Consider the following 27663-nt stretch of genomic DNA (forward strand, 5'->3'; position numbering starts at 1 on the left):
TTTTTATCAGCTGTTGGACATGAAAACGTCTGTCTTTAAGAGTCGTGAGTGAAGTTAGTTTTTGATGCCTAAGGAAAAATGCTTTATTCGTTTCAACCAAAGCTGTAAAAATTCACTGACATTTAAGATGAACTTTTATTTTCTTGTTATTGTTTATTATTACAATAATGTCTTATAGTTAACTAAATTACAATGCCATACAACCTCCTTTTCTTGTTGTATGTATGTGTTGTATGTTGTGAATGAATAAAGTACAATCATAACCGTATCATAAATAGAACTGTTTGCAAAAAAGACAAGACCCTCATAATGCCTTGGACTGAATTAACAAAACCTTTAATATTACCATATTTATTTATATCTAGAATGTTTAAGTTATTAGGCTACATTTTATCATGCCACTTTGTTATGGCCCTAAAGACAATGGTAAACACAAAGCCATGGCTAACGTTAATCATAGCCTGTTGAGCAACAACAATACCTGCACCCACTCTCGTCAAACACGCGCACGCGCACGCGATGCCCACATTTTAACCTGGAAACAAAACACAGATAGCATACGGGGCCTTGGGGCAAGTCTGTCCATGAACCACACACAAAGGCCCTTATATAAACAATCTCCATATGTTATAAGTGGATGTTTTGTATATGTCACAAAGGGAATTTTGTCTCAGAGACTTCATATTTTCTGCTCAAGAGAAGCCAAAGGGAGAAAAAAAGCTATAAGAAAAAAAAACCCGCCTCCGTGATCAGTTCATTGGTCAATCAGGATGCCCAATTTGTCCACAGAAATCTGATTGGTTTAACGACAAGACCTTCCATCCTCGCTCTACCCGGTTGTCTTTGACGGAGCAGAAGTGAGTGCGACATAAATGGCTCATCCCTGAATCCATCAAAGATAGAGGCCTGGGCGGCTAGATTGATTGGATATACCAGCCGTCTGACAAGTGGACGTAAGATACAGCGCGGTTTGGACATATTGAGTCTGCGCTAACAGAAAAAGAGGAGGTTCCCGAATAGAGTCCTTTATTTATTTCTTTGTTTCCAGTGGGGAAAAATAATAACAGCGACATATAACGCAGCCACTTCATTTATTGTATTTGTCCGTATACACAAGAAAACTGGATAGGATTACAGTCGTTACTCGAAGGCCAAAGCCAAGGGGAGGAGGATGAAGCGGCGCAATGCGGACTGCAGCAAACTCCGACGGCCGTTAAAACGGAACCGAATCACTGAGGGTATATACGGCAGGTAACTTATATGGAGCCTGGCGAAGGGGTCTTTTTTCATGACAATGAAGAGGGTCACTGAATGAAGTTGCTTGCGCCTTGATAGCTGCAGAACACGACACTTCCCAACGTTACCAGTCATGCCAGTGAACTGCCACCGCTAGCTAGCTTATTAAGCTAGCCAGCTGCTAGTGATAGCGTCGGGTATGCTAGTGGTATGTTTTCGTTGTATATTAGCAGGTAACGTTAGCTGTTAAGCTAGCTGAATCGCTAGGCCGCGAAATAGCCTGTTTTGAAGAATGCCAGTGTCTCTTTCAAAGCAGTGTTATATTTTGAAATAAATTGCACTTGATTTTTGAATACTAATGAAATAACCTTGACTCTCTATCGTCTGCACACATAAGTTGTCATCCGCTATCGACGTCAAAATTTGCCGTTTTGCTATTAGCCCAGGTAACTCATGTTAGCTAGCAACACATTGCTCATTGCCAACTTTTTCACATGTCCCTTTATCCAGTGATACTGCATGTTAACATTAACTGTAAACATGAGTTGACTGCAGCCAGTTAGTCTCACTTCTGAGGAGCCTGTGCTGCGCTTTAGAAAACTTGCTTTTGCTTAGTTGTCTTTCCCAGCCATATCTGACAGGTCCTGCCTCTGTGTGACTGCTTATTTATCTTTGAAACCACTCGTTTAAGGCCAGTAGTTACACACGTGGCATGTAGACATGGGAGATATGGGGCAGTTCTTGAATTATTGAAGAGATGTCCCCATCACAAAATAGTTAGCTTTGAGATCAAACAACACTCCTGCTCTGTCGCTTTCTGGGTCTTCGTGCTCTACCAATGATGACCAAAGATGTCAGCTGTGATCATTTGTTCATCTTAATAATTAACGGGAATTCTGTCTGTAAATATGAACCAGCAACAATTTACAGTTTCTGTGTGTAACAGTTATATGTTAACCTCCATAACAGCGTATAGTTTGGCACTGTTGGCATGGCCAAATATTCAAACTAGCATCATGGAACATACCAAAGTGCAGACATGGATCTCTTCCAGAAGGTGTTACAAATCTTTTAAATTTCTCTGAATGTGTTCTGTATGTATGCCCAGTTGCATTTTCTGGTAAAAGCTGTTTAGTAACTAAGTGCAGACATTTAATGTCAAATAGTAGCAAGAGGTTCCAAACAAACATTTTAAACTTGATTCACTCCACCACCACATGTACATATATATATATATATATATATATATACACACACACACACAACCACACATTCACTTACTTACAATAAAGGTGAATCTTTTCAAGTTTTGTGTTGCTTTGATGCTGCGTTTCAAAACATCCCCTCTCATCTTTCTTACTTTTTTAGTACATTCCTATACCTGAAGTTCCTGGTGGTGTGGGCACTGGTGCTACTGGCTGACTTTGTCCTGGAGTTTAGGTTTGAGTACCTCTGGCCATTCTGGCTCTTCATCCGGAGTGTGTACGACTCCTTTAGATACCAGGGTCTGGTGAGTTACTAAGTCTCGATATTTATTATACTTTCATAAAAGTCTAGACATTACCAGTATTTCAACATTTTGTTTATCACTCAACTTTTAAATGTTAATGTTGCACTAAAATAAGCAAGTTAGGATCTTGATTATTCCTCCTATTCTAATTTCCCCCATTGAGAAGGTGAGTTTTGAAAGTGTTTTGCACCCAAGAACTGTTGTCACAGTCACTGCATTTAGATGCCTAATTAAGTAACCAGGCTGTTTTAACATGTGGGTGGAGTGATTAATCAACGCTCTCCCCCTCCATTACTAATGGCTGAGGTGCCCTTGAGCAAGGCACCTAACAATTTTATTTTCAAAAAATGTTACTCCAATTATAAATGGTTAAGATTTGACAACCAGTTTTATGAACTGGTGTCTCAACAGCTTAAGGCTGCTGGCTAACCTGGAAACAATTTTTCATTTTAATTTTTTTTAGGAGTAATAGTTTAAGCTTTGAACATGAAATACTAACAGGGACAAACAGCCTATATCTTTCCTTACTGAATGCGTCGTTGATTTTAATAACCACCTTTCCTCTCCCCAACAGGCCTTCTCAGTATTCTTTGTGTGTGTTGCGTTTACCTCCGACATCATTTGCCTCCTCTTCATCCCAGTGCAATGGCTGTTCTTCGCTGCCAGTACCTATGTGTGGGTGCAGTATGTTTGGCACACAGGTAATGTCATCCAGGGTGTTGGTGTCTTGATATATGTTAGTATACATAGTGCCTGAAAAATTGGCAAATGCCAGTAATTATCTTCACTCATGTTTTGCGTAAGGTTGATAGTACAAATGAGGAACAAAAGATTTATTGTGTTGGACTTTGTCTCTTCATCAGTTCTTGTTTAATATTTCATAGAAAGGGTGAAAAGAAGAAGCTTTCTGTGAATTTACAACATGAGCTATTCAAATAAGGAATTCTTCTAAATTATAGATCGGACTAATTCTTAAAATTTCTGCTATTATGTGTCGTTTTTTCACTGGCTTTAGGGAAGAAGTAGGTGTGAAAAGCCTTGTGCAATACCCATGTACGTTGTCACATTATCTTATTTACAAATAGTTGACTTGCTTCTCAGAATTTTCCATGGTGTGTGTATCTGAGCTGTGCGCTGCGGGTGAGTTGTCAATCTGATTTAGTGGCATCGCTCTGTGTTGAGGCCAGGTGTCGGATTGAAATCCTAGTACCGGGTAGGGGGTTGGGGGGGCGCAGAATGGTCACCAGTTGCTTTTGGAGCACTTCAACTTAACTCACCCGTGACATTCATATCCATATGATGTCACAGAAGTATTAATATCGCTTACCACTGCCTGGTGCTGAAAGTTTATTTCAGCTGAGGAGACGATGGGTAGTCTCTGTGTCCTGACCGCCCTGTGTGTTCAGTGATAATGGTGTGTCAACACAGAGTGTAAAGAAGCTTAAGGTTTGCTGCCCTTTTCTAACATCCTTATTCTGCTTTATTTTTTCAGAGCGGGGTGTCTGTTTGCCCACTGTTTCTCTGTGGATACTCTTTGTGTACATAGAGGCAGCCATCAGATTCAAAGATCTGAAGAACTTCCATGTGGACTTATGTCGTCCTTTTGCTGCACACTGGTAAGCCATTGTACTGTTTTAACTAGGGGCAGTGGAACTCTGTCCTTGACAGACGTGCTTTGGCTGTAAGGCTTGTCTACGTTTAATGCAGACTGTTAATGTGTCAGCATGATGCAGAGGAATGGAGTAAAGATCGCGTTATATTAACTAATCTAAATTATAACACAACTTCATTCTTTACTACACACTACATTAAGTCAGTAATGTCACATGATGTGGTATGTGGTGGGCTACACACCTCTTTTCTCTCCTTTGCTCATTTTTTCATGATAAATCAGTCTAAGACTGGATTCAGTATTTCTTATTGTCAGTAGGAGTATCTCCTTTAGCAAGATGCAGTGAGTACAGAAACATCATTACTCACTTTGTGATACTTTTTTATCTTTAACCAACATAAATAAACTTATGATTGTATTTCCTGTGTCTATTTCTGTAGTATTGGCTACCCGGTGGTCACGCTGGGATTCGGCTTCAAGAGCTACGTAAGCTATAAAATGCGCCTCCGGAAGCAGAAGGAGGTACAGAAGGAAAATGAATTTTACATGCAGCTCCTGCAGCAGGCTCTGCCTCCAGAGCAACAGATGCTTCAGAGACAAGAGCGAGAAGCAGAAGAAGGTAAGACTGAAACAGATACAACCATATTGTATGCACAGATGAATTACCTAGTGTAGGAAATCTGAGACTTGCATACACCATCCACTAGAACTGAACAATAAAAATCACATTATTTGATTAATTTGACATGATAGTGGGCATATAGTATCATCTTGTCTCTTTCCTTCATTGTATGGTTAGATAGCTCACTACTGGGAGTCAGTGGTGCTCTATCTATAGATTGGATAGTTCAAAGTCAGTCAGCAATGTTGACAAAAATGGCAGGTATATGAGAAAGTCCTGAAAAAGGCAGTAGGGTAAAGTTTGAAGTGGTGGTATTTTTGTTATTTTTGTACAGCTGTTGTGGTACATAAATGCCTGATAAAGATGTGTTTGAATGATGTCTTAGTTTGTAGAAGTCATAATAGTGTAGCTTTGTTGTTCTGGTCATGCAATATGATGGATAGTGATACTTGAACAGCATGAATCAGAATGATCTTTTCAATCACAACAAGGCTTTTTATCAAGTTGTTGTCTAGAGTCTGTTCTGTCAAACAAGCCAACATTACTCCAGCATACCTTTGCAGCATGTGCAGCATTTCCCTCTCTATTCAAAATCTGTGGCTCTCACTGCACCTGCTTCATAGTTTAAACAAACACACTAAGCACATAATGATCAGAAGAGACTGTGGTCATTGGTTACGATTAGGCAAAGACTTGAAAAAAGCTCTAATTTCCCTACAAGAGCAAGAAATTGTTTTTAAAAACAGAACAAAATGGATTATCACTAGACAAGACATTGATCAGTGCAGTGCAGCTGTGTGGTTGTGTTGTGCAGTTGTAGCCAAATGCTTGACCATTGCACAAATGGACCACCACTGTAATACTGTTCACACTAGTTACAAAAAGTCCTGCTCATTTATAAGATATGAGAATTACACACTGGTGTACACTGTCTTTAGTCTCACGGCAGTAGTATATGTTTGATATGTATCCCCTTGACCTCCTTTATTTTCATTCAGCAGCAGCGGCAAAAGGAATATCTGAAGTGGACACACCTCCAGTGTCGCAGAATGGCGCCCCAGCCAATAAAAAGACATCGGCACCACTGCCGGAGTTAGAGTATAGAGAAAAAGGGAAAGAGGGAAGGGGGGGCGGGGAGGCTAAAAAGCAGCACAACAGCAACAGCATCCTGCCATCATCAGTGGACTCTAAACTCCAGGAGATGGAGTATATGGAGAACCATATGAACAACAAGAGACTGACCACAGAGCTGGGCAGCACAGAGAACCTGTTGCTTAAAGAGGACAACAATTCCTCCTGCTCGTCAACGTCGTCCTCCTCCTCTAAAAACTACAAAAATGCTAGCAGCAATGCCACAGCACTCAACTCCTCACCCCGTGGCCACAGTGCTACCAATGGCAGTGTGCCCTCCTCTGCACCATCCTCCTCTTCCACAGGGAAGAATGAGAAGAAGCACAAGTTAACAGTAGGGAAGGGGACATCAGGTGGCTCCCACAGGGATCCTACAGACAACTGTATCCCCAACAACCAGCTGAGCAAGCCTGAAGCACTTGTCAGGTAAGAAGCACATGTTCAGACACAGACATACATCACTGCTATGCTACACTACACTTTGGATGGGGCTGTTTTTCAGGAGTTGGGGTGGGCCCCTCACTTCCAGTGAATGGAGATCTAAATGCTTCAGCATATCAAGACATTATGGACAATGCTATGCTTCCAACTTTGTGGCAACAGTTTGGGGAAGGCCCTTTTCTGTTCCCTGTACACAAAGCATAAGTCCATAAAGACACGGTTGGATGAGTTTGGTGTGGAAGAACTTGACTGGCCCACACAGAGTCCTGACCTCAACACCTTTGGGATGAACTGTAGTGGAGATTGCAAGCCAGGCATTTTGGGCCAACGTCAGTGCCTGGCCTCACAAATGCTCTACTGCATGAATGGGCAAAAATTCCCACAGAAAGACTCAAGATCTTGTGAAAAATCCCCCCTGAATAGTGAAAGCTGTAAGTGAACTCCCTGTTGGTGTAATATTCAGGTGTCCCAACACCTATAGAGTTTATATGTTGACGCTGGGGGTGTCCTGGTGTACATAATCCTGATACCAAAAACAAGACCAGTTCAGTCAGAGATTGATTTATTTTTACCCCATACAGTATAGCTGCACTGTGAACACTTAGCTGTGCAGACTGACGTTACATTTAGTCAAGTCTAAATGTTTTACAGCTGAATAGATCAGCACTAAGTTCCCTGCACATCTATGATCCTCAGTGGTTTCCTGTAATATTTTGTAGCATATGGTATTTGGTAGAATATTTCTGGTCAGAGGACTATCACATCATCTAATGTGGCAAAAAGGTTAAAAAAGGATTTAGACAGCCATTCATCTCTAGCACCACACAGAATATGTGAGACCTTTCATGTAACAGCAGTGCTTTCAAAGCATAGTGATGTTTTTCAGTTTGCTTTTTCTTGCGTCATTTGTTTCTTCACTTTGGCATACTGTTAACTGAAACACTTTTGTAGACTGCTGCCAGTTTTGTTTTTTGTTTTTTGTTTTTTTAATGGTTTGTTTATTTTATGCGTGGTTTCAGTGTTTTTATGGGTGTTTAAGCGGACTAGTTCGATTTTGACAGCTGGTACACGTGGTGCAAACAAAGAATCAAAAACTGATTGAATTGGTCCTATAATGTGATTAGCTTGTGACATCCTTAGTAGTGAAACTACTTATTGCAAAAAGAGGGTCTCGTGCTGGTTTTATTTAACTTGACTGAGCTTGATAAAATTTCACTCTTGATTTGTTTGCAGTCTTTAGTAATACAACATAGTAGAATGGTGATTTAGTATAGCAGATAATGTTTTTTTTTTTTTTTTTAAAAGAAAATCTAGACCACAATATATATAGCCAAACATCAAGCACATGTAATGGCAAATGTGGCTCACCTGGCTCTGGTCTGAAGACCTCCCCTTCCTGTAGTCCTGTGCTGGTAATGTAAACAACAGTGTGTTGCTCTGGGTTTTGATGTCTGTCATATACGATGGGAGATAAACCAACAAAAATTTATACCAATATCTGTAACATCACATTGTTACACAACATCACAAGGTCTCAACTTTGTTTTTCTTGGGTTTTTATCTTCAATTTTGACTCTTGACTGGAACTGATACTATTCTATCCTCTGAATGGGACATAGAAATTATTATGAAGCTTCCTTTGCCTCTTTTTAGCTCCTGCAGAAAAGGAAGGACAACATAATTTTTACAACACTCAAAAGCATAAAGTAAATGGGTAATTTTCTTGGTGACACTGTTTAACACTTAGATTAGTCCTTAATGTAGGCTTAATATGAACATGGCCTGCAGTTGTAGATACAATATCTGAAATAGTGTATCTGTAACTACATTCATGTATTGATATTAAAGTTTATCATTACTTAAAATATATTATAAATGCATATTTCTGAGTGTCCTGTGCACAGCATGTGAATGTGTCTCTTTTCTGCTCACTTGTACCTGGGACAGATTGGAGCAGGATGTTAAAAAGCTGAAGGCAGACCTGCAGGCCAGCCGACAGGTTGAGCAGGACCTGCGAAGCCAGATTGGCTCGTTGGGCAGCGCTGAGCGCTCCATACGCACTGAGCTGGGCCAACTGCGCCAGGAGAACGAGCTGCTGCAGACCAAGTGAGTGAGGGTACTACTCCCCAGATCAAAGCAAGGTCACACTAGTGATCCTTTTGGTTTTGGATCATAACGAATTGGGGCAAAGATTGGGGAATATTTACTCTCTTCTACTTCAGTCTAATTTCAAAAGGATGCTTCAAGAAATTCTATACATGCAATTCAAACACTTTCACAATTGAAACAGTAAAGGATACATACAGAACAGGTAACAAATACTGATCCTGCTACCCCTTATCTCCTGTTTTGTTAATGTGCTGCTTTATGATATGTGTGTGCACTTGTAGGCTTCATAATGCTGTGCAGGCAAAGCAAAAGGACAAACAAGCAGTGGGCCAACTGGAGAAAAGGCTCAAAGCAGAGCAGGAGGCTCGAGCCATGGCAGAGAAACAACTTGCAGATGAGAAGAAGCGGAAGAAGTTAGAGGAGGCCACAGCAGCCAGAGCAGTAGCACTAGCAGCAGCATCCAGGTAGTTGCACATGAAATAGTAGTTTTCAGTACCTATTTTACTCCTGACCTGTTGCTTGTTTCTTGGAAGTCATTATTCATTATGAGCATTGATAAATTGACCACCTTTTCTTTTTTTAAACCTCCATTTGCTCAGAGGGGAGTGCACAGACACATTGCGGCGGCGCATCACTGAATTAGAAACAGAGTGTAAGAAACTAACAATGGATATCAAACTAAAGGAAGACCAGATCAGAGAGTTGGAATTGAAAGTTCAGGTAAGAATTACACCAGCAAGTACAGAAAAAAATGTTTTATGTTTTTCCAATATTATTGTGCTTTAATTCATTTGTGTCTTTTTATGATGTCATGTGCAAAGTAGAGGATTTAGTGTGTGATTTCAAATTTGCCTTTTGACTCTGCGTAGTGATTCATGAAAGTCTGGATTCCAGAAATGTGAATCTATTGCCAATCTATAATTCATTGCCAGCTCTGCATTTGTCAATCCGTGCAACTAGAGCTAGTGCTTAAAAGTGTGACAAAGCTTCACATCAGTCGCTGAAGTTAAGAAGACAAAGTTTGTGTTGGTTTCTTCTGTGCCTTGCCAGCTCCTGTAGCAAGCTGAGGAGATGTTACAAAAGCAAATATCAGTATAACACAGGTCATCCAATATTCAGTATAACCCCTATACTTGGTCCTAACTATCTGTTCTCCATCTGACAGGAGCTTCATAAATATAAGGAAAATGAAAAAGACACAGAGGTGCTGATGTCAGCACTGTCAGCCATGCAGGACAAGACCCAGCACCTGGAGAACAGCCTGAGTGCAGAGACCAGGATCAAACTGGACCTCTTCTCTGCGCTGGGGGATGCCAAAAGACAGCTGGAGATTGCACAAGGTCAGCCTGATTTCCATAAGCAATATTTTTTTGTACAATGGACGTGAGCAAACCATTTTTGGATTTGAACCATATTCTCAGTCATCCTGCATTTGGACTGACATGTTGCCCCCCCCATTCTCAGGTCAGATCCTGCAGAAGGACCAGGAGATAAAAGATCTGAAGCAGAAGATAGCCGAAGTTATGGCCGTCATGCCCAGCATCTCCTACACAGCCGACACCAGCAGCATGACCCCTGTGGCCCCCCACTACTCCTCCAAGTTCATGGACACCAGTCCCTCCGGCCTAGATCCCAATGCCTCTGTTTACCAGCCACTCAAAAAGTGAACGCTTCGTCCCGCCCCTCGCCTCTTTCCAACCTCCCGTCATTGTTTTTTTTCTCCCTGCAGGCCCACCACCTTCCAATTTGCTCCGCATGTCTGCGGCCAAGAACTTTGTTTTTCTTGGGTTTTTATTTTTCTCTTCGCCAGGTCAGAAGGATGTTGTATTGTGTGACTGTATTTGTTGTAGTTAAAACAAAAGACAAAAAAAAAACAAAAAAAAACTAAAAACGGACATCACTTGTCAACTAGGGGGTCCCAGTTTTTTTTTCTCTTAAGTGTCTAGTGAAACCTCACAGAATCGGGTATGTATCTTCATCTCAAGGGTTTTGCTCTCCCGTTCCCACCACCACGGTAACCATCTGCAACCAGTTAACTGCTCTTTGGTCCTGGGGAATAGCTGCTTGATTATTTAAGCTTGTTTTTTTTATCCCCCCTGCAAAAAATTTGAAATTGGAGTTCTCTATCATACAGTCATAGACCCTCTCTTGCATCCTTATTTCTTTGACAGGTTGTTTTCTCCCAATACAGTATGGCAACATGTAAACAACCAGAGGAATGTAGTACAAAGTTGGCACAGATGCTCGCCCTGGTTATGTATAATTTATAGTTTTAGAAGCCAAATCAATCCTGCTCTCAGCTGCTTCGGGATTTGGTGGTAAATAGTTTTTAAAGATTACTGTGTGGTTCTCTTTGTTCACTCCTTATGATTCAAGTGTTAATTTCAACAGGCTGGAGGTGTTGATTGCAACAAGTTGGAGAAGAACTTGTGTTGTCAGCAGAACGTAGATTGTAATAGTAAATAAACCCATGCAGTTCCTCATGAGTTTTTGAGTTGAAGAAAGAGTGCAGTAAGAAAAGAAGTCCCTATGTGCACATGTGCTGTTTTCTCAGTGCTCTGCATAGTCTTTCATCAATTGTCATAATCACAGTGCCTTGAGCTGAGGACATGGAGTGAGTTTGATAATGAAATATGGCCAAACCCTTTTGAATTAGTGGTGAGTCATCTGGCTGAGCTGTAGAGGATAAGAATTTGACCTTGCCTAGTGAAGGGGGATAAAGTTGCTGTTGGATAGCGATTTTGTTTATAGACTTCCTGCTGATTTCCCAGCTGGCAGGGAAGATGATCCATCCCGTCCATTCGGTGGCAGCTTTGTCCCTTATGTTGGTCACATTCAACTCAACAGTCACGTTCAAGATAGATTTGACAGGACCAAATCCAAGACCGATTTGCCTCTTGTTGATATGTTGACATGGTATCCACCACAGAGCCTCCAGCACACAGGTCTCCAGCTTGTCACACGTCCATTCACAGGAGCTCATCTCTTCCGCTGTTAAACCCCAAATCCCTCGGTTTAGCTGCTGCCCCCTTGTTTTCAATTTCCAGTGGAAAAAGTTACACTGTAGAAAACCCATGCTGTTTGAAAGGGAAAACTGTAAAGACGGGCTGTGCAACTTTAACAAAGCTTTGGAAATGCCAACTTAATTAATAGCAGATTCATTTGATTTAATTAATCCTCCAATTCAGTTCGTGTGCCAAGGATGGAACGCGTCTCTCTCTATCTAGTAATGTGTAGGAATGTACTGCAAATGCATTGGCTGACAAGTTTTGAGAAATATCCAGTTGAATATCACTCAATGGAAGTTTTTGTTAAGTCGGTAGAGAGAGTGGTCACCTGTCTGTAGTACACTGAGTAGTTAAGGGACTAGAAAAGTCAAGTTTCTTTTTGTGAATGTTACAGTATTTGCAATTGTTGGGCAAGTGGCTGTCCAAGGCAGGTTTCCTCAGTCCTGTTTCTCGTATTATTTTCCTGGAGGGAGAAAATCGCTTGAGGTCCGATGTGGTTTCACCATCATTTGAAATGGTCACTGTTTGTGTGGTTTTCACCTACTGTAAATGGAGAAGCTTTTTTTTTGCTCAAATTGCCGTCATTGGCTCCTGGGAAAAAAATATGTTGTGAAAATTACACTTTAGTCAGTTGTTTGGTCAGCTGATTGTTGGAATAATAGAGAAGTGTTTTGTTTTTTGTTTTCTATGCCCACAGTCACTGCTGTTTCTCCCCAGGTCTGACCTTGGCTGTGCTCTCGCTCTGTGAGGTTTACAAGGAATAAACTTTTTTCTGGCAAATTGACTTTCCCTACTTGTTGTCATTTCTCCCACCATATGTCTGCCTAGGTATTTCAGTACAGCTTGTTAGCTTTGACTATGAGTTTGTTTTCTTCAAGTGGCCTTTTTCCTTTGTTTTATTAATCTGTCTCTTCTAAGTCCCTAACCTCTATGGAAGTGAAATACCAAAAATACCAAAATGCTGTATTTGTGTAAGGTATCTCCAACAATTTCAGCCCATCAATTTGATTTTTGTTATTATTTAAAAGGAAAATAACATTTTTCCCACAGGCTCTAATTTTGTGTTTGAGATTAGATGCACTATCAATTTATTACCACTAGGAGGCAGTGTCTATATAATGTACTGTAGGTTAAAAGAGATCATCTATCCGCACAGACTCTGGTTATTAACACTGTTGAGAAGCATTAATTCTCTCTATTCAAGACCAGAAAATCCCATTGAGCTTTGACAAAAGGAATTTATGAATAATTTGCTAATGCTAACCACCGGTCACTTCGTGTCAAAAAAGGGTGACCACTGATGCTCTCACAGAGCCATCAAGCAGCGTTGGTTTGGTTGGGAGTGTGCACCATTTAAATGATTCCAGAGGGTAATGCTAGTCTTTGATATTAAGACTCTGCATTTAAGCACACGTTTCTGCACTCTCACTCGTCTTTGTCTACATTTCAAATTCAGAAGCAATCACCACCAGGGAGTTTCTGTGCTCTGCTGACCTCTGGGCTTGAGATTTCAGTCAGTGATGGAACCCTGAAAGGGAGCAAATTATGGGCTGCCACACATTTTGATTTGAGAGATAATTCATTCATGTAATGCACTTGGAAATTTTTGGGAGGGAGATAAAGAATCCCATTGCCAGGGACATTGAATTTCAGTGCATGAAAGAAGCCCTCTGCTCAGCATTCTGTCACATGCCAGGCTTCCCCAAATATGCCTGATTAACTTGTGCAGTGAGACAAATGTAGGTAAATCTCCTTGTTCCTTTTCTCTGCATTAACTGGTGTCTAGGTTAGGCATAAATTCGTTTTACACTCAATTCTCAGCATTTTATTGCTTTTCTTGTTCCAATTTGGCACCACATTGGCTGGCAGAGTCAGTCATGTGGAATTAACAGGTTATAATAGGTCTTTTCTAGCAGTCTACATTTGGCACAGCTGTCCTTGCAATGGCATTAGGCCAAACAAATCTACATCAAATCCAGCTATTAGTGAAGAAGACGGTAAAAATGAGAACTTCCACGTACAGTCCTCCAGTTTATCTTGACCTACCTATGTAACGAAATCCACAAGAAATTTTCTCGGTGGTTGGTTTTCTCAGGTAATCACTGGTGTATTTACAGTATGAATGAGTAGATGTATGTATAGATTTACTCCCGTGGCCCATGCTGCGAGGCTGCTTACCTGTGTTTGTCCTCATGTATAAATAAATCACGTGTATTTTGTCTTTCATACTCACCTTCAGACTGAAGAATCATCTCTGTTGACTGCTAGGCAACCTGCTCTCCTTCCTTTAAGTGCAGCTGAATCCTTCTTCTCTTTCCCAGTAGAAATTCATTGAATTCTTTTCTTCCCCAACACACCTACCATAACTATCACCCATGCTTCAGTAAGTGGCAGATTTACTAGCACCCTTTTGTCTCAAGCCTTTCAGTGAAAAATGGTAATAGTCGACAACAAAGAAACAGTTAAAAGGAATGCACCTGACTGAGTTCAAAGGGATCATTCAGTTTCCAGTTTTACACCCACAGATCTCCCTTGGAGTCTTTTTTTCCCCCAACAGAATAAGTTAAATTGAATACTGTATCACTACTAACAGAGCTTCAGATTGTAGATAAGGTTGATGTTGCCTAACATGTCCTTGGTGACGTGTTTGCCTGTTGCTGTCCTGTATCCTGTATGAGTTTGTCATCTCCTATGAAATGTGGTACTGCAAGAATGTTTTGAAAGTCATTCCTCTGAGTAATTCATTTGGTCAGTGATGATGTAAGCTCACTGAAACTCAGTATCAGAATTGGCCTCGCTGTGATATAAAGTGTTTTGATGTTGGACGCAAAGCAATAAGAACATTTTGGTACCAAATGTAAATAATATATTTTTTAATATCTTACTTCGAGGATGATTTTCACTGAACAAAATTCTTTATGCCATCTGAGGAACTTTGCCTAAAACAGTCTACAATCAGCAACATTACAGTATACATCAGTTTTTTTTTAATAAATAAGACTAAGACTAAAGTTATAATGTGCTGGAAATATTTTGACCAACACTCAGATGGTTTTGAGGTCAGCTGAACTGGTTTTCCTCTCTGACTGAACATACGTCATCTACAGTTTACTGTTTCTTGCGTCACCATTAACACTCGGCAGAAAGAGTGCGTACAAAAAGTCACACATGGACATTTTGGTCTCAGGGGGAGTTCCCGCTGTCAGAATTGTTGTTAGTTGACCCTATCTTGTTTTCTTTTTTTTTTTTTTAAATCTATTAATCTTGTACAACGAAGGACAATATGACAGGGAGTGCTCCTGTCAAGCCAGCAGGGTTTGCTTTTCAGGTCTGTAAAATGAGACATGCACTGTGTACAGTCTGGATCTACCTTATTTCATTTCTTTTTCATCCCCACTCCTCCAGATGCCCAGCAGGGCCGGTTTTAAACAATGGCTCACTGTTATTTGTACGTCTTTTCCGGGATTGGACCCTTTCAGCCTTCCTGCCCTGCAGCTGCTCACTGGTATGATGGGTATGATGGCCCATCGAAGCACTAGGTCAGAATATGGGGGCTGGGTTTACGTACACTGGAGGGAATGGGATTCCCGATGTATCAGAAATAATATATTGACTGAATATGTATCAACAGTCACGGAAAGAACATTTTAAGACAATAAATTGGATTTGTTGTCATAGGAAAACGTTGTTTTTTATCTTTTGCTCTACAGTACTATGTCAGCCTGGAAATGTGAGGAACCAACACTGAAGTAATTCTACTCTCCAACCTATTTCTGATTATGACATTACAGACATTTCCACTGAATAGACGATGAATTAAAGCTCAGCATAGAAGAAGCCATGTGGTTGAATTAAACATGAGAGGTCTCACCACAGTCCGTGATGTGACTGCCAAATCATTTTTCACAGAAGACACTGGGTGGGAGTAAAAACAGTACCGTGTATTGACAAGAACAACCGCAACAGCAGCACCGCCCGCCCGAGATGCGAGCCCTGCTGCTGCAACTACCCCACTCGCGTGATTCCTCAAACGGGCGTCACGCACATTATCCGGTTAATTTACATACATAACACCGCCCAGGGGGACGAACATGGTAATCTACCATAGATTGAGAGAGCTAACCGTGCGGAGGCGAGAAAAAAAAGAGCTGAAAAAAAGTTTGGACGAGACAGGGCTGTTTTAAACCCAGCGAAGTATTTCGACATAAACGGAGAGGCGCTTGTCGGGCTCTTTGCCCCACTTTTGGATTACGATATGGACGCTTTGAAATCCGCTGGAAGGGCAATTATACGGAGCCCCAGCATCGCCAAGCAGTCGTGGGGTGCGGGCAAACATAAAAGTGAGTATTAACTTGTTCAGTACATTCACATGAAGGCGTTAGCGTGTGCTAATTTGTGTAAACCAGGGCTAACTTGGCTAAACCATGCTAGCCATGACAAGGAGCTAACATTACAACCGGCGTGTACTTAACGTCAGCGCTACTTTACAACTCGTCTGTGGACGTCAGCTACAGTTTTATTTGTCAGTGTGAGGGATGTTTGATAGACTTGGCAACTCGAAAACCGACAGCAATATAACATCAGAGCGAGTGTTTGAAGTCGGAAATGTCTTGTGCTTTTGAACTTGATACTCAAAGTGACAGCAGCGCTTCGCTGCTCGTAAAGTGACTCTTGTAGAGGCTTTTGAAGCAATTTACGCTGCCGAGCTGGTTCTCCGCATGGTTAACAAGTCACAGGAGTTACTTGTTTTTAGTTGCTCGCACCTGAAGCGACTGCATGTCATAACAAAAGTTTTAGGTTCACGTGAAATCGTATTGTCTTCTGCCACGTCACTGTGCCGACTTAGACGTGTCCAACATAGGCTCCGCTGGGAGCTAAACTATTTTGGTGTGTTATCTGGTCTATCGAGCGACTGGAGAGAGTAGTAGTGGAGTCACGGAGTGAAAAGAAGAGGTGTGGGAGACGACCTTCCTGACAAGGCTTTACAATCCTCGCAACGCACTGTTGCTAGGCGATACACTACGTGAAACAAAAAATGAGAGGCTGTTGCAGAGTCTAAATCTTACAGGGGACTCTAGTTCATCCTAATGTCAAGCTCGTATTAGGGGATGGATGATCACGAAAGCCACTTTCGGTTTTATTTTGGATTTCCATATGATTCGTGGCGCCAGCTGCTGCCGCGTGCCCCCTCCAGTGTGTACAACCATGCAGCTGAGAATGATCACACGGGCTGTGCTACCGTGGCTTTCTCATGCAGGCTGAGTGAGCTGCCTCGACCCTTTTATGTTTGCTTACACAAAGGGGCCATGTCCCGTGCGCCCATGCCTCTCCCCTCCTTTTTTAATTTCCCAGACAATAGAGCAATTGGCAGCTAAGATGTGACACGTGCCACACAGTGCAGTCCGTGCTTTGTTTTGATCCACCCCCCTCTGGAGGTGGAGATGCACCATCAGTGAGGTGCCTCCATGTTTGACCAGGCAGCGGTCACCGAGTGCTAACAGCAGACCCATCCTTAAAGCTGGCAGCTCGGGTTCAGCTTTTGTCCATGAGTTCACCAGTCCCCCCTTGCAGCTGCCACAGACAACAGTCACGGTCCTGACAATCGTTTTACTTCTATCATATCATTTCTTCACTCACATTACTTATTCAGTGGAGCTTCCTGTTTTGTCTGTGATTGAGTAACTGTTCATCATCCTCTTTTTTTTTCCCCAACCTGTTGTTGTAATTATAGGCTTAACTGAGATTCAGGAGGCACCAGTGAACTGCAAACTCATGAATAGGCAGGCAACTTGTTTCGTCTTGTAGTGTCAGTAAGCTTCTGCTCCAAGCTGGGTCCTGTTTTGATGTGTCCAGATACTGCTATAATTTATAGCACAGAATTAAAAAAATGCTGTAATTCTTTTTAATACTGTGCCTTCTGGTTCGGATCAAAATACAGTATTTTTAGATTCAGACAGGTCCGTAATTTGAAGCAAAGTTTTGCATGTCTCCAGCTTGTCTCTCTCTCCTGTTTGGAGACTTGGCCTCGTCAAAGCTGCCTGTTCACTTCTTTGGCATCCATCAGCACTGCATTCCTTTTCTCCCACTGTCAGTGTCGGATTGTAACAGGTTCCAGTATTGTTTTCATAAAACTCCCCTGTGTCTGCGCAATGATCAGTACATGTCGACAAATAAAGTAGGCCGACATTTCCCCCACTTTTGCAGTTTGTGCCTCTGCACAGGCAGTAATATAGCAGCTGTGTCATTTCCTGTATGGCTGTCTGCTGAACTGACAAAATGTTTATCTGCCTATGACCTCTCATTATATCCAGATAGTTCCCAATCTGAGGCTGAGGGTTTGTATGTAGCATCAACCATCTTTTTAGGTCACGAAGGCCCTGTTTTTTTGTGGGAGCTAGAAAATCCCTGTCTGCTTTGAAGAGAGACAGTCCCCCCCCCCCCCCCCCCCCCCCTGCAGGTGGCTAATGAGAAGTGTGTGTGATCTTGAGCCATTAGTACTGCATCATATTTAACAACTAGACTGTTTAAATATGACAAATATAACAACTAGACAGTGTGACCCAATGTTGTTGAAACTGCCTCCTGAGATAGTTGGTGTAGCTGCTGCCTAATTTGCATTTTGTGCGTGATATCAGATAGTGTCACTGCAGAAGTTTTGGTTGGTGTGAGTTCATATGGCAGTAGCTTCAGTTCAGTTTCAACCACATCATGGTTAATGACAGACGGTAGGTTGTAATTACCTTTTTTAAATCTCTATAGGCACCTTTTTTTTCCCCAACAATTATCAAGTGTTTGTTTTGCACTGGCCAGTTCCCTCTGTACCTCTGGCCTAACCCTGCCCTGGCCAGCCAGTGCTGTGTCCCCTGCACAAAGTCATCCTAAGGGGGCTGTCAGGCTGTAATGGAGATTACTTCCTGCTGGACTCCTTTATAGAGTTGTAAACTGCTTGCTGATTTATAGCTCTGTTACATGTTCCGTAACTGTAAACTGCTTCAGTGTGTGTGTGGAATCACATGAATGTTTCTGTGGACAGGAGTGCACACTCATGAGTTGTCATTGTTCCTCCTACAGGATGATTTTTAATTTTGTAGAGAAATGAGTGTTTGACTTCTTCTTATTTCAGCTGATGCAGCAGCAAAAACAGGGTACCTTAGACATCAGAGCTGTTGTCATTACACCAGTAACTGGCATAGGCAAAGCTGAGCAGTAAATTACAGTATGATAAATTTGTGAAGCAAAAGCTCATCTATTTGCATGTCTTATTCACTGGACTATATTGTATTTGGTTGCCTCCTTGATTAGAAGAATTGTACATCCGTTCCCTTGTTTTATTATTTCAGAGTAAATGCTATTTATTTTTCTGTGAAACTGAAAAATTGGCTCCCACAGCAAAAACAAAGAAAATACAAAAACAAAATTAGAAAAGACTTTTTTTTCTTATTCAAGCAAACATCAGAATAGCTTTTATTTAATTTATTTGTTTGTTTGCGGAGAGCACTACTTTGAAACAACATGTCATTCTGTGAAGCCAGAGGGGAAGTCTGGCCAGAAAGGACTGTGGCTAACCATTTCACCTTCCTGGTGAGAAATAATTGATGTAATTTCTTTCTGCCATATGTTAAGACATATGGTCATTGTGGCAGTTCTTTAGCTTCATTGTCAGTATGAGAACTTGTCATCTGAGACCTTAACAGCAAGGGGAAATCTACAAGCTTACTAATCCCAATTAAGTATATTTAGACAGCCAGCTCAGCCTGGAAATAGTTGGTTGCTTAGTCATTCAGTGTCCACAACAATTACAACTCCTTCCCTACCGTCAGTTTTGAGCAAGTGAGCTAATCCTGGATGCTACTATAGGCATGATAAGAGCATTGCTCTGCAGCTCCTAAGACATGAGCAAACACTAATGTGCTTTATAGTAGTTGGCTGGTGATGGTTAAAGATAGTTGATGAACCGACCTGTCCCTCCCCTCCATCCGCTCCTTTGAGCAAGTAATTCAGGTAAGACTTGCTCGTTTTTAGCCCGACCCCCTTGTAGGAATGCAGGGGTGATTATTTTTATTGATGGAAGATTCCTAACCTCCACTCACTGACCTGTCTTTCTCTACCTGTTTGCCAAAATTACAAGCTAAAACATGTTCCTTCACAGAAGCACATACACATAGTGGAGTAAGGATGCAGAGAAGAGATCTTGAGAGGTGCAGCCATGCACAACTCCAAAACCTAAGGCACACATTGAGCAAATCTGTGGTTCTGTGTGTTAAACACAGCTTGAACAAGAAGGAATTTCATCAGCCATTGGGGCAATATGTGACTAAATAGAGAATCAAAAAGTCAAAACAAAAGAATGCTTTCTTTTAATAGTTGTTCATTTTATGCTTTCTCTGTTGTATCGTTTTTGGTGTAAAGGGACCCACGTTAGGCCTGATCCAAATTATATATATATAATGTGTATTTCATTTTATATTGCATTTTGTACATACTCTATGTAGACAAAATATCCAGACCCACCTCTTCACGTGGCTGTTTTTCAGGGGTTGGTCTGGGCCCCTTACTTCTACTGAAGAGAGATCTAAATGCTTCAGCATACCAAGACATTTTGGACAATACTATGCTTCCAACTTTGTGGCAACAGTTTGGGGAAGAGCCTTTTCTATTCCAGTATGACTGTGTCCCAGTGCACAAAGCAAAGCTCCATAAAGACAAGGTTGGATGAGTTTGGTGTGGAAGAACTTGACTGGCTTGTGCAGAGCCCTGACCTCAACCCCAACATAGGCCTTTGGGATGAACTGGAACAGATATTGTGAGCCAGGCCTTTTGGACTTCACAAATGCTTTACTGCATGAATGGGCAAAATTTCCCAAGAAAGGCTCCAAATCCTGTGGAAAGCCTTCCCAGAAGAGTGTAAGCTGTTATAGCTGCAAAACTGTCTATGTATTTAGAATGCGATGTTATTAAAGTCACTGCTGGTGTAATGGTCAGGTGTCCCAGTGATTTTGTCTATATACTGTAGTTTGTTCAGGCCAATGCCAATGCTGGTTTTCATCTTTTTGGGTCACCCATGTTTTGCACCCAACTTGTTTGAAATTTGTTGCTGGCATCAAATTCATGATAATCTTATGTTTACAAAAATCACTGTGGTTGGTTAAGCTTATGTTGACAAAGATCAGTGGAGTTGGTGAGGTAAAACGTTAATAGACACAATGCACCCAGTCTTCATTTTAAAAACAATGTCCTTATTTGTTATTATCATTTAGAGCTGTAATAGAAACTAGCTCCTGCTCAGTGTGGCTGTGCACAGGGTGTTTTGAGGATCAGTTTCATAACCTTGCTTCTGGTTCAGAGTACATTCTGGCCTCAGCTGGGCCTCAGCTGGTCATCAGCTGTAATCCCTGACTGGCATGACCTCTCATTACTCCTCCCTCTCCTCACTTTCCGTCTTTGAGTGGATTTAGCCAATACTGAACGACACATGTCTCAAAGTTACGACTTAAACCAGGACTATAAGACTCTTATCCACTGCAAATCCTTTCCTTTACCCAACTGAAATTGTTTCGGATGGTCATCAAATTAAATACTGATAGCTACACAGTCATGCAACACTTCCTCTGTATTATTGGGAATGCTTTAAGCCCCCGAAACAGAAATGAAAGAATATCACAAGTCTGCTGGTGTAGAGGATGAAATTAAAGGAGAACCCGGGTGACCGAGGACAAAGACAAAAGAGGTCACATGCTGCTGAACCTTAAAGGATCTCCACTGACCGTTCATCTTACTTTCTTTGTATCGATTGCTCCTTTAGTGAACTGGCCTGTAGTTTATGTCTTTGTGGCCATTTGAAACTAAAGCAGTTGGTGTGTTTGTGTATGTTACACAGAGACACTCTGACCTGGGTTTCCGATAATATGTAAAACATTTCCGTTCTCTTTTCTACAGAAGCTGAAGTGAAGAGGAAGAACAATAGTACTGGATTGGTCTTTGTACCAGCCAGGGACGGACAGTAACAGTCGTCCCATGTGTAGTAACACACTTTTTCCCTTTAACTAACACTCAGCCATTCTCTTCCTAACAATGCTCTACTCAACCCTGTCCCATAATGCTTGTCTCTTTCCAAGACGTGGCGATGATGGTGCTTATCTGTGACCTGCACTAAGTACATCAGCCTGAAACATTTACATATGTGTAACACGTGACATGGTTACATGACAGTCATTCACAGGAGACAGTTTGCTGTAGAGGTTTAGTACTTAACTTTTTTTGTGGCATAGTTAGAGGTTGTACAAGGCTCTCTCTCTGTCTCAACAGGCTTTGGGCTGTGTCTCTGTGTATCCCTCCAGGCATCTTTCCTCATCTGAGTCGGCAGTTTCTAAATTAGCTGAAAGTGTCCTAATTGGAATCTAATAATGCTGGAATAGGTCTTTTCTGCATGTGCCTTTTTGCTGCAAGATAAGAAGAGGTCATCTCACCACAGACCTAGGTCAGCTGAGGACTTTAATAGCAGTGGATACATGAGCAAAATTTCAGTTTTGGTGATTGATTGCATTCAGGCTATAATGCAGTAATTCAGAACTGTTGCTCATTTAGACACTCTTTTGGACGCACCTGTGTTTTCAGTAGTTGTTTGTGATTTAACTGAGCACATATCTGCTTTCTGTAATTTCTCTTGTTGTCGTCAAAGCTCATGAAAAAAGCCAAACAAAGAAAGATTTGATCCCACTGAGTCGTGTGTGTGTTCCAAAACCAAAAAGTCCAAAAAAAATCAACAGTTAAAGTGGGCCTCGCTTTTGCACTAGATGACATGTTCCTTATGATGATGAGCATGGAATCTTTGAAGCTGATCCAGCTCCATTGCTGAAAACAGTCCCTGGCAAATGTGCTGTTTGCACATTTTCTAAAAACTTAAGTGTCCAGCTGTTAAAGGAAGTTCTTACTTAAAGAGTTGTTCAGCCTGCTGTTGGCACCCAAACATGAAAAGCTTGTCATTGACATCAGGAGGTTCCCACATATGCTGATTTGTCTGGGTTGAGAATTGAAAAAGTGTCTCTGGTGAGCCGATAGTGTTTCCTCTGTCCATTCTGATCCTCTGAGAGGATCACATGAAAGGCAGCCATAGTGCACACGTTTTCCAACATCCCAGGGTGACGCACATCTCCAATAAAGCAAAAACTGACACCCTGTTTGCCTGGGTTTAGTCTTTGTTACACTGCCTGGCGGCAAATGTGTTTTAGAGAAACAGAATCCCCAGTGGAGATGTGTTCATTTCCCATCTTCGTAATGTATGCAGGTGGGCAGGCGTGTGTCCAGACAGACCAAAAACAATGAGTCATTCACAGTTTTGGTTTCCTGAGGTCATTTGAATGTGCTGGGATTCTCAGTTATTCACAGACATCAATGCAACACCACACGGTGAGCTCTCAGTACTCAGAAGCTCCTTTCAAATCTAAACAAAGGGGAAACTGTTGATGCAGCAGGCTCGACTTGTGGAGCCTGCTGGAGCTGTGGAGTGGTGGGGCTTTGACTGTTGACCCGAAACTCCTTTGTCGTCTGTTTATGTTTATATGTGAAACCAAGCTGGGTAACGCTTCCTAGAATCTTAGAATAATCATTCCTGACAGACTTGGTTGAATATGTAACTGGTGTAACCCGTCATTTCAACTCTGCAGTGGTTTACTCATGTAGTCGCAGATGACAGAATCTGGTACCACTTAGAATGATGTCAGTGACAAGGATGTAAAAAGATTTTCCCAGATACTGCTTGAACATTAACTCCTACTGAAGGGTTTTGGTTGAGAAATGTGTCACTAACTGCGAAAAAATGTTGACATTGTCATCTTTAATTTATCTTTGTCTGTCCTCAGCTGTCGGTCAGTCAAAGCTTGTATTCAAAGCAGCTTTTTCATCCATTGTCCAGCAGAGAAACACCATCAATATTGGCTGGAAGCAAGCTAGATGGCAGTGATAAAATGAATGATTAAAAATTTGTCTGGATGGCATTGTGGTGATTTGTATTTTTGTGTCTGTGTTGCTGTATGCATGTCTCCCTTTCTGCAAGCCCCAGTGTATTAACTACATCATTTAGCCTGCATTCACAGCAGAGCTGAGTGTTCTTTGCTGTTTCCACGGTGATTAAACTGTTGCATATCTCTAATTGTCCGTTAGATTTGTTGTTTAAGCGTATGTGAATTCATGGTGGGGATTTTGACTCACTACCTTCATTTGCATATGTTTTATGATATTCCATTTAATTTCAGGATTACCTCGCATCCTTTTTTGTCTGCTTGTTTTTCATTTCTGGATGTCTTGCAGCCTCTGCCTATCTTGTCTTCCTATGTCTGTCACAGGCAAGTCCAGGAAGAGCAGGTTTTCCTGTCCTCATTACTGTTTTTGATGTTGGTTCTTGACAGGGAAAACATTAGTGATCCACTCGGACCCTTCCTCGTACAAATCGCCTGCTTCATTTCCTCTTTGTTGTCTTTGACCAAAATACCCACCACATTCACCACCCCCTTCTCGTGCTCTACTGCTACACTGGCTCAGCCCTCAAATCCCTTTGATTATAATTCCTGAGACCTCTGTGCTGTCGTGCCTCTCCAGATCTCTTGTTGCATCAAAAGGGCCCAAGTGCCTCTGTAGTTTTAGCTTCATTAAAACTTTATGAAAAGTCCTGACTTATGCATAGACTCAAATGAACAAACCTTAAATAAAAGGCTAAGACATTTTTTAGTGTGTTTTCTTCTTTGATAGTCTTGTAACCAGCTGATGAGTTGGATGTCCACAGCCTGGCCTGTTGCTCTCTCCCCAAACAGACAGACTCTGCATGGGTTTTGCTCACAGGTTCATTGAACCCCACAGCTCCAGTAACCTACTTCCATACTACAATTTTTCACTGCTGTTTTTGAGGCTGATGTTCCATTTCCACAAAATAGAAGTAACGAGTAAAGGTCAAATGATATGGCAAAAGCCCAGTCTTGAATAATTCTCTTTTGTTTTCTGTAAGTTTTTTTTTCCTTACTTGATGTGCAGACTGCTTTGCTTGAAATATGTTGAAATACCACCAATTCTATGAACTTGAAATGTGTGTTGAAAACATTCTGACTTTCTCACACAGGCTAAAATTCTACCAGACACATTTTTTGTGAAGAAACCTTATTGCTTTAATGATCTCTTTTCGCACTTATTTAGAGGAACGTTTGATCCAGGAGTATGGTGTTCCTGTATTATTAAAGCTGTCTACCTTTTACACTCAACTCGGTGTGATACGGAGATTTTAAAGTTAATGTAGAATTGTAGGAGTTTAGATGAGGTGAACTTCATAGTGAAAGAAGTAGCTGCATGCACTTTCTTTGTTAGTCTCATCTTCTCCTGGTCGAGCCTTGCTGGTGAAAGTGTTGAGACTTGTCTGATGAAGGAGGAGACAGAGGGGATGGGAGCGGGTTTTCATCTGACTGGCAGGGTGGACTTCACACTGGATGTGCGATTACAGGCCGATTACACTTCAGTGAGTGGTTGCCAGTTTTATTTTGTACAGGGAGTATCTGCTATAATGACTGTAACCACATCATGAACGACATTAGACCTTGTGTCTACATTTGTCTACACTTACATTTTCTCAAACTGGTCACAGTTGCTGCAGTTTGATCAAATGTAGAGTTTTTAAAACATTTCTCAACCTGGGCTGCTGCAAAATGACTCAGCCTTGATATGGTATGGGCTCTACCAAGTGAGCTCCTGGGCGCTCCTGTGTTTTATTTCTATGCATTTACAGTTTAAGTTGATGTGTGTAATGATCTGTACATAAAGTGTTATAATTCAACTCTGAGACCAAAATATATATCTTAGAAAACTTATCATTGCATGTGTGAAACTACTGGGACGTTGAGACAACCACTAAAATACCAAGACACCACAGTGAGATAAGACCTGTTTTTTTGGGGGGGGGGTGATAGACGTTGACTGGGAGTGGACTGCTTGCTGCTGATATGACTCCCTCCTGCTGGGATACCTATTTAACCCAAGTTCACCCAAATGAGATCTTAAAGTGTCTTCGGTAAAACAGACAGAGACACAAGTTCTGGATTTTCTTTGGCTAGATGTGGTGTGATGATGATGTTTCACAAGTCCATGAGCACACAAGTACAGATAAGGACAATGACTGAGAAAAGCCTGGTGTCGCTGATGGAGCCATCGCTTTTTAAATCTTCTTGTTAAATCTTCTTGTTAAATCTTCTTGTTAAATCTTCTTAAAACTCACTCAGAGACTGTACATGCTCATGAATGTTGATTATACTGTATGTCCAAGGCTATCTGTAGAACCCTGTGAAAAGTCTTTTACAGTGGAAAACAAAGAATAGGAGATTGACAGAATTTTGTTTAATGTTTCTTTATTTAGAAGACCTATCATCAGGAAGGGTCTTATCTCTGAGTTAATCCAAGATTGAAAGATGTCAGGAATTCTTATTTTTCAGTCCACTGACCAGCAGGTATTTGTTTTGCTCTTTTTCACCGAGTCTTCCCTCACACATTTGTCCTTCTTCTGGCGTGAGCATCTGTGTTATAGGGTGGTTGATTTGTGTGATACTAGATGTGGTGAGCTGGGCATTCATAAAAAGGTTTTCAGAACATGTGCTTGAACAACAGACCGACATTGACATGATTCTTTAAAGATGATTGGTTAAACAAACCCTCGCATGTCTTCCATTCACCTCTGTTGGCAGCATCTGCAGCCCTCTACCTGCCTCACCAGTGCCATCACCATCCACTCCATTGCATGCCTGCTCTCTCTGGCTCATTTACAGACAGTGTCACCCAGGCAAGCAGCTCACTGACCAGCTCATCACAGCTCCAGCGCAGCCAAGAAGCCTTTGAAGTTTGCTCTAATCAGCACCGCAGCTGCTCAGAGCTGCCGTGGAGAGGAAGGGAGGGGCTGCTGGTGGTGGTATTGGTTGGGGGGTTGGTTGTGTAAATGCAAATGTGAAAATATGAAATTGGATTATTCTTCCATACAAAGCAGTACTCTGGGTGTATGCACCAATCTAAAAATAGAATGAGCCACAGCTATTTTTGCTCATTTTTACTGCCATTGTGTCCAATTTTGAAGAGAGTTGTTGTTTTGTTGCTCACTATATCTGCTACACCGAGGTTGCAGAGTTTTTTTTTTCTTCTTTTTTTGCAGAATATTCATCTAATCTATTTCAGGTGGACTGGAGTAAAGATTTACCATCATCTGCATTGTCTAGCCTTACAGTAGCCTCCTCAGGATCTCTTAGAATGGGGGATTCCTAACACTTTGCAGGTGAACTCCTGGTGATCCGTGAGACTTTGCCCTCTTTAAACATTAGCATAGACAGCTGAAGTATAGAGGCTGGACCAGCACAAGCCTGTTACTGCTACTGTGTGTATTACATGAATGACACGTTGCCTGAGCCTTGAATCACTCGCAGTATCTTTAAAGCCCATCTGACAGATTGTTGAAATTCAGTGAATGTTGCCTTTTATAAACACAGAAAATCTCTGGACTCGGGTTCACTGCTGCTTTAATAAACACGAGCAAATACTCAAAGTTAGAAATGTCATACTAGCCAAGGTTAAGCCTGCATTATCCCTGTCATATTTGTGTAACTGTCTACACATGTTCCAAATGACTACACCTCGTAATGGACTTTTATCGTACACTTGGTAACTTGATTCAGGTCATGAACAGGAGCAAATGATTCCTTCTCACAGATTATATTACAGTCAGGGGGCTACTTATTCAAGCACTAATGCAACTACAGGATCAGCAGAGCAGAGCTGGCCTGATCTGCTCCCCACATTTAGAAGCTCGAAGACCTTGACCTTAGAGTGAGTGTTCACTGTCAGACTCACCCATTACTTAAGTATGGGTTTGGTTAGAGCTACATTTAGACCATTATAAACCCTTCTCTGTTACCACTCAAAGTTGCCTTGGTTTGGCTTGAGAAGAAAGGAATGTTATAAGTTAACCCCTGCTACCATT

General features: G+C 41.5%; 2 protein-coding genes across 9 annotated transcripts in view; both read left to right on the forward strand.

Moving 5' to 3' along the window:
• The first annotated feature begins 820 nt into the window (after positions 1 to 820).
• On the forward strand, positions 821 to 12453 carry maco1b (macoilin 1b). 2 transcript variants are annotated; one of them, XM_046413641.1, is made up of 11 exons: positions 821 to 1251; positions 2605 to 2746; positions 3321 to 3447; positions 4239 to 4362; positions 4799 to 4977; positions 5979 to 6537; positions 8500 to 8658; positions 8943 to 9125; positions 9261 to 9381; positions 9827 to 10001; positions 10126 to 12453. In XM_046413641.1, the coding sequence occupies exons 1-11, from the start codon at positions 1172 to 1174 to the stop codon at positions 10326 to 10328; spliced, it is 2052 nt and encodes a 683-aa protein (XP_046269597.1). In that variant the 5' UTR covers positions 821 to 1171; the 3' UTR covers positions 10329 to 12453. The 2 variants fall into 2 exon arrangements, with proteins under 2 accessions (XP_046269597.1, XP_046269598.1); XM_046413642.1 differs by having other exon boundaries at positions 822 to 1251; positions 5982 to 6537.
• Positions 12454 to 15636: 3183 nt separating this feature from the next.
• The window catches only part of ldlrap1b (low density lipoprotein receptor adaptor protein 1b), a 31863-nt gene continuing 19836 nt past the window's right edge, over positions 15637 to 27663 (forward strand). For 4 of the 7 annotated variants that reach the window (XR_006845389.1, XR_006845391.1, XR_006845390.1 and 1 more), the window contains exon 1: positions 15640 to 16009. Coding sequence is in view for 4 of the 7 variants with exons in the window: in XM_046412631.1 (XP_046268587.1) it covers positions 15925 to 16009 (85 nt within the window). In the remaining 3 variants the exon portion in view is untranslated. Of the gene's footprint in view, positions 16010 to 27663 lie in introns of all 7 variants that reach the window. The other 3 variants (XM_046412632.1, XM_046412634.1, XM_046412630.1) reach the window with 2 other exon arrangements.

Source organism: Scatophagus argus, chromosome 15 (genome assembly GCF_020382885.2).
Source record: "Scatophagus argus isolate fScaArg1 chromosome 15, fScaArg1.pri, whole genome shotgun sequence".
NCBI lineage: Eukaryota > Metazoa > Chordata > Actinopteri > Scatophagidae > Scatophagus > Scatophagus argus.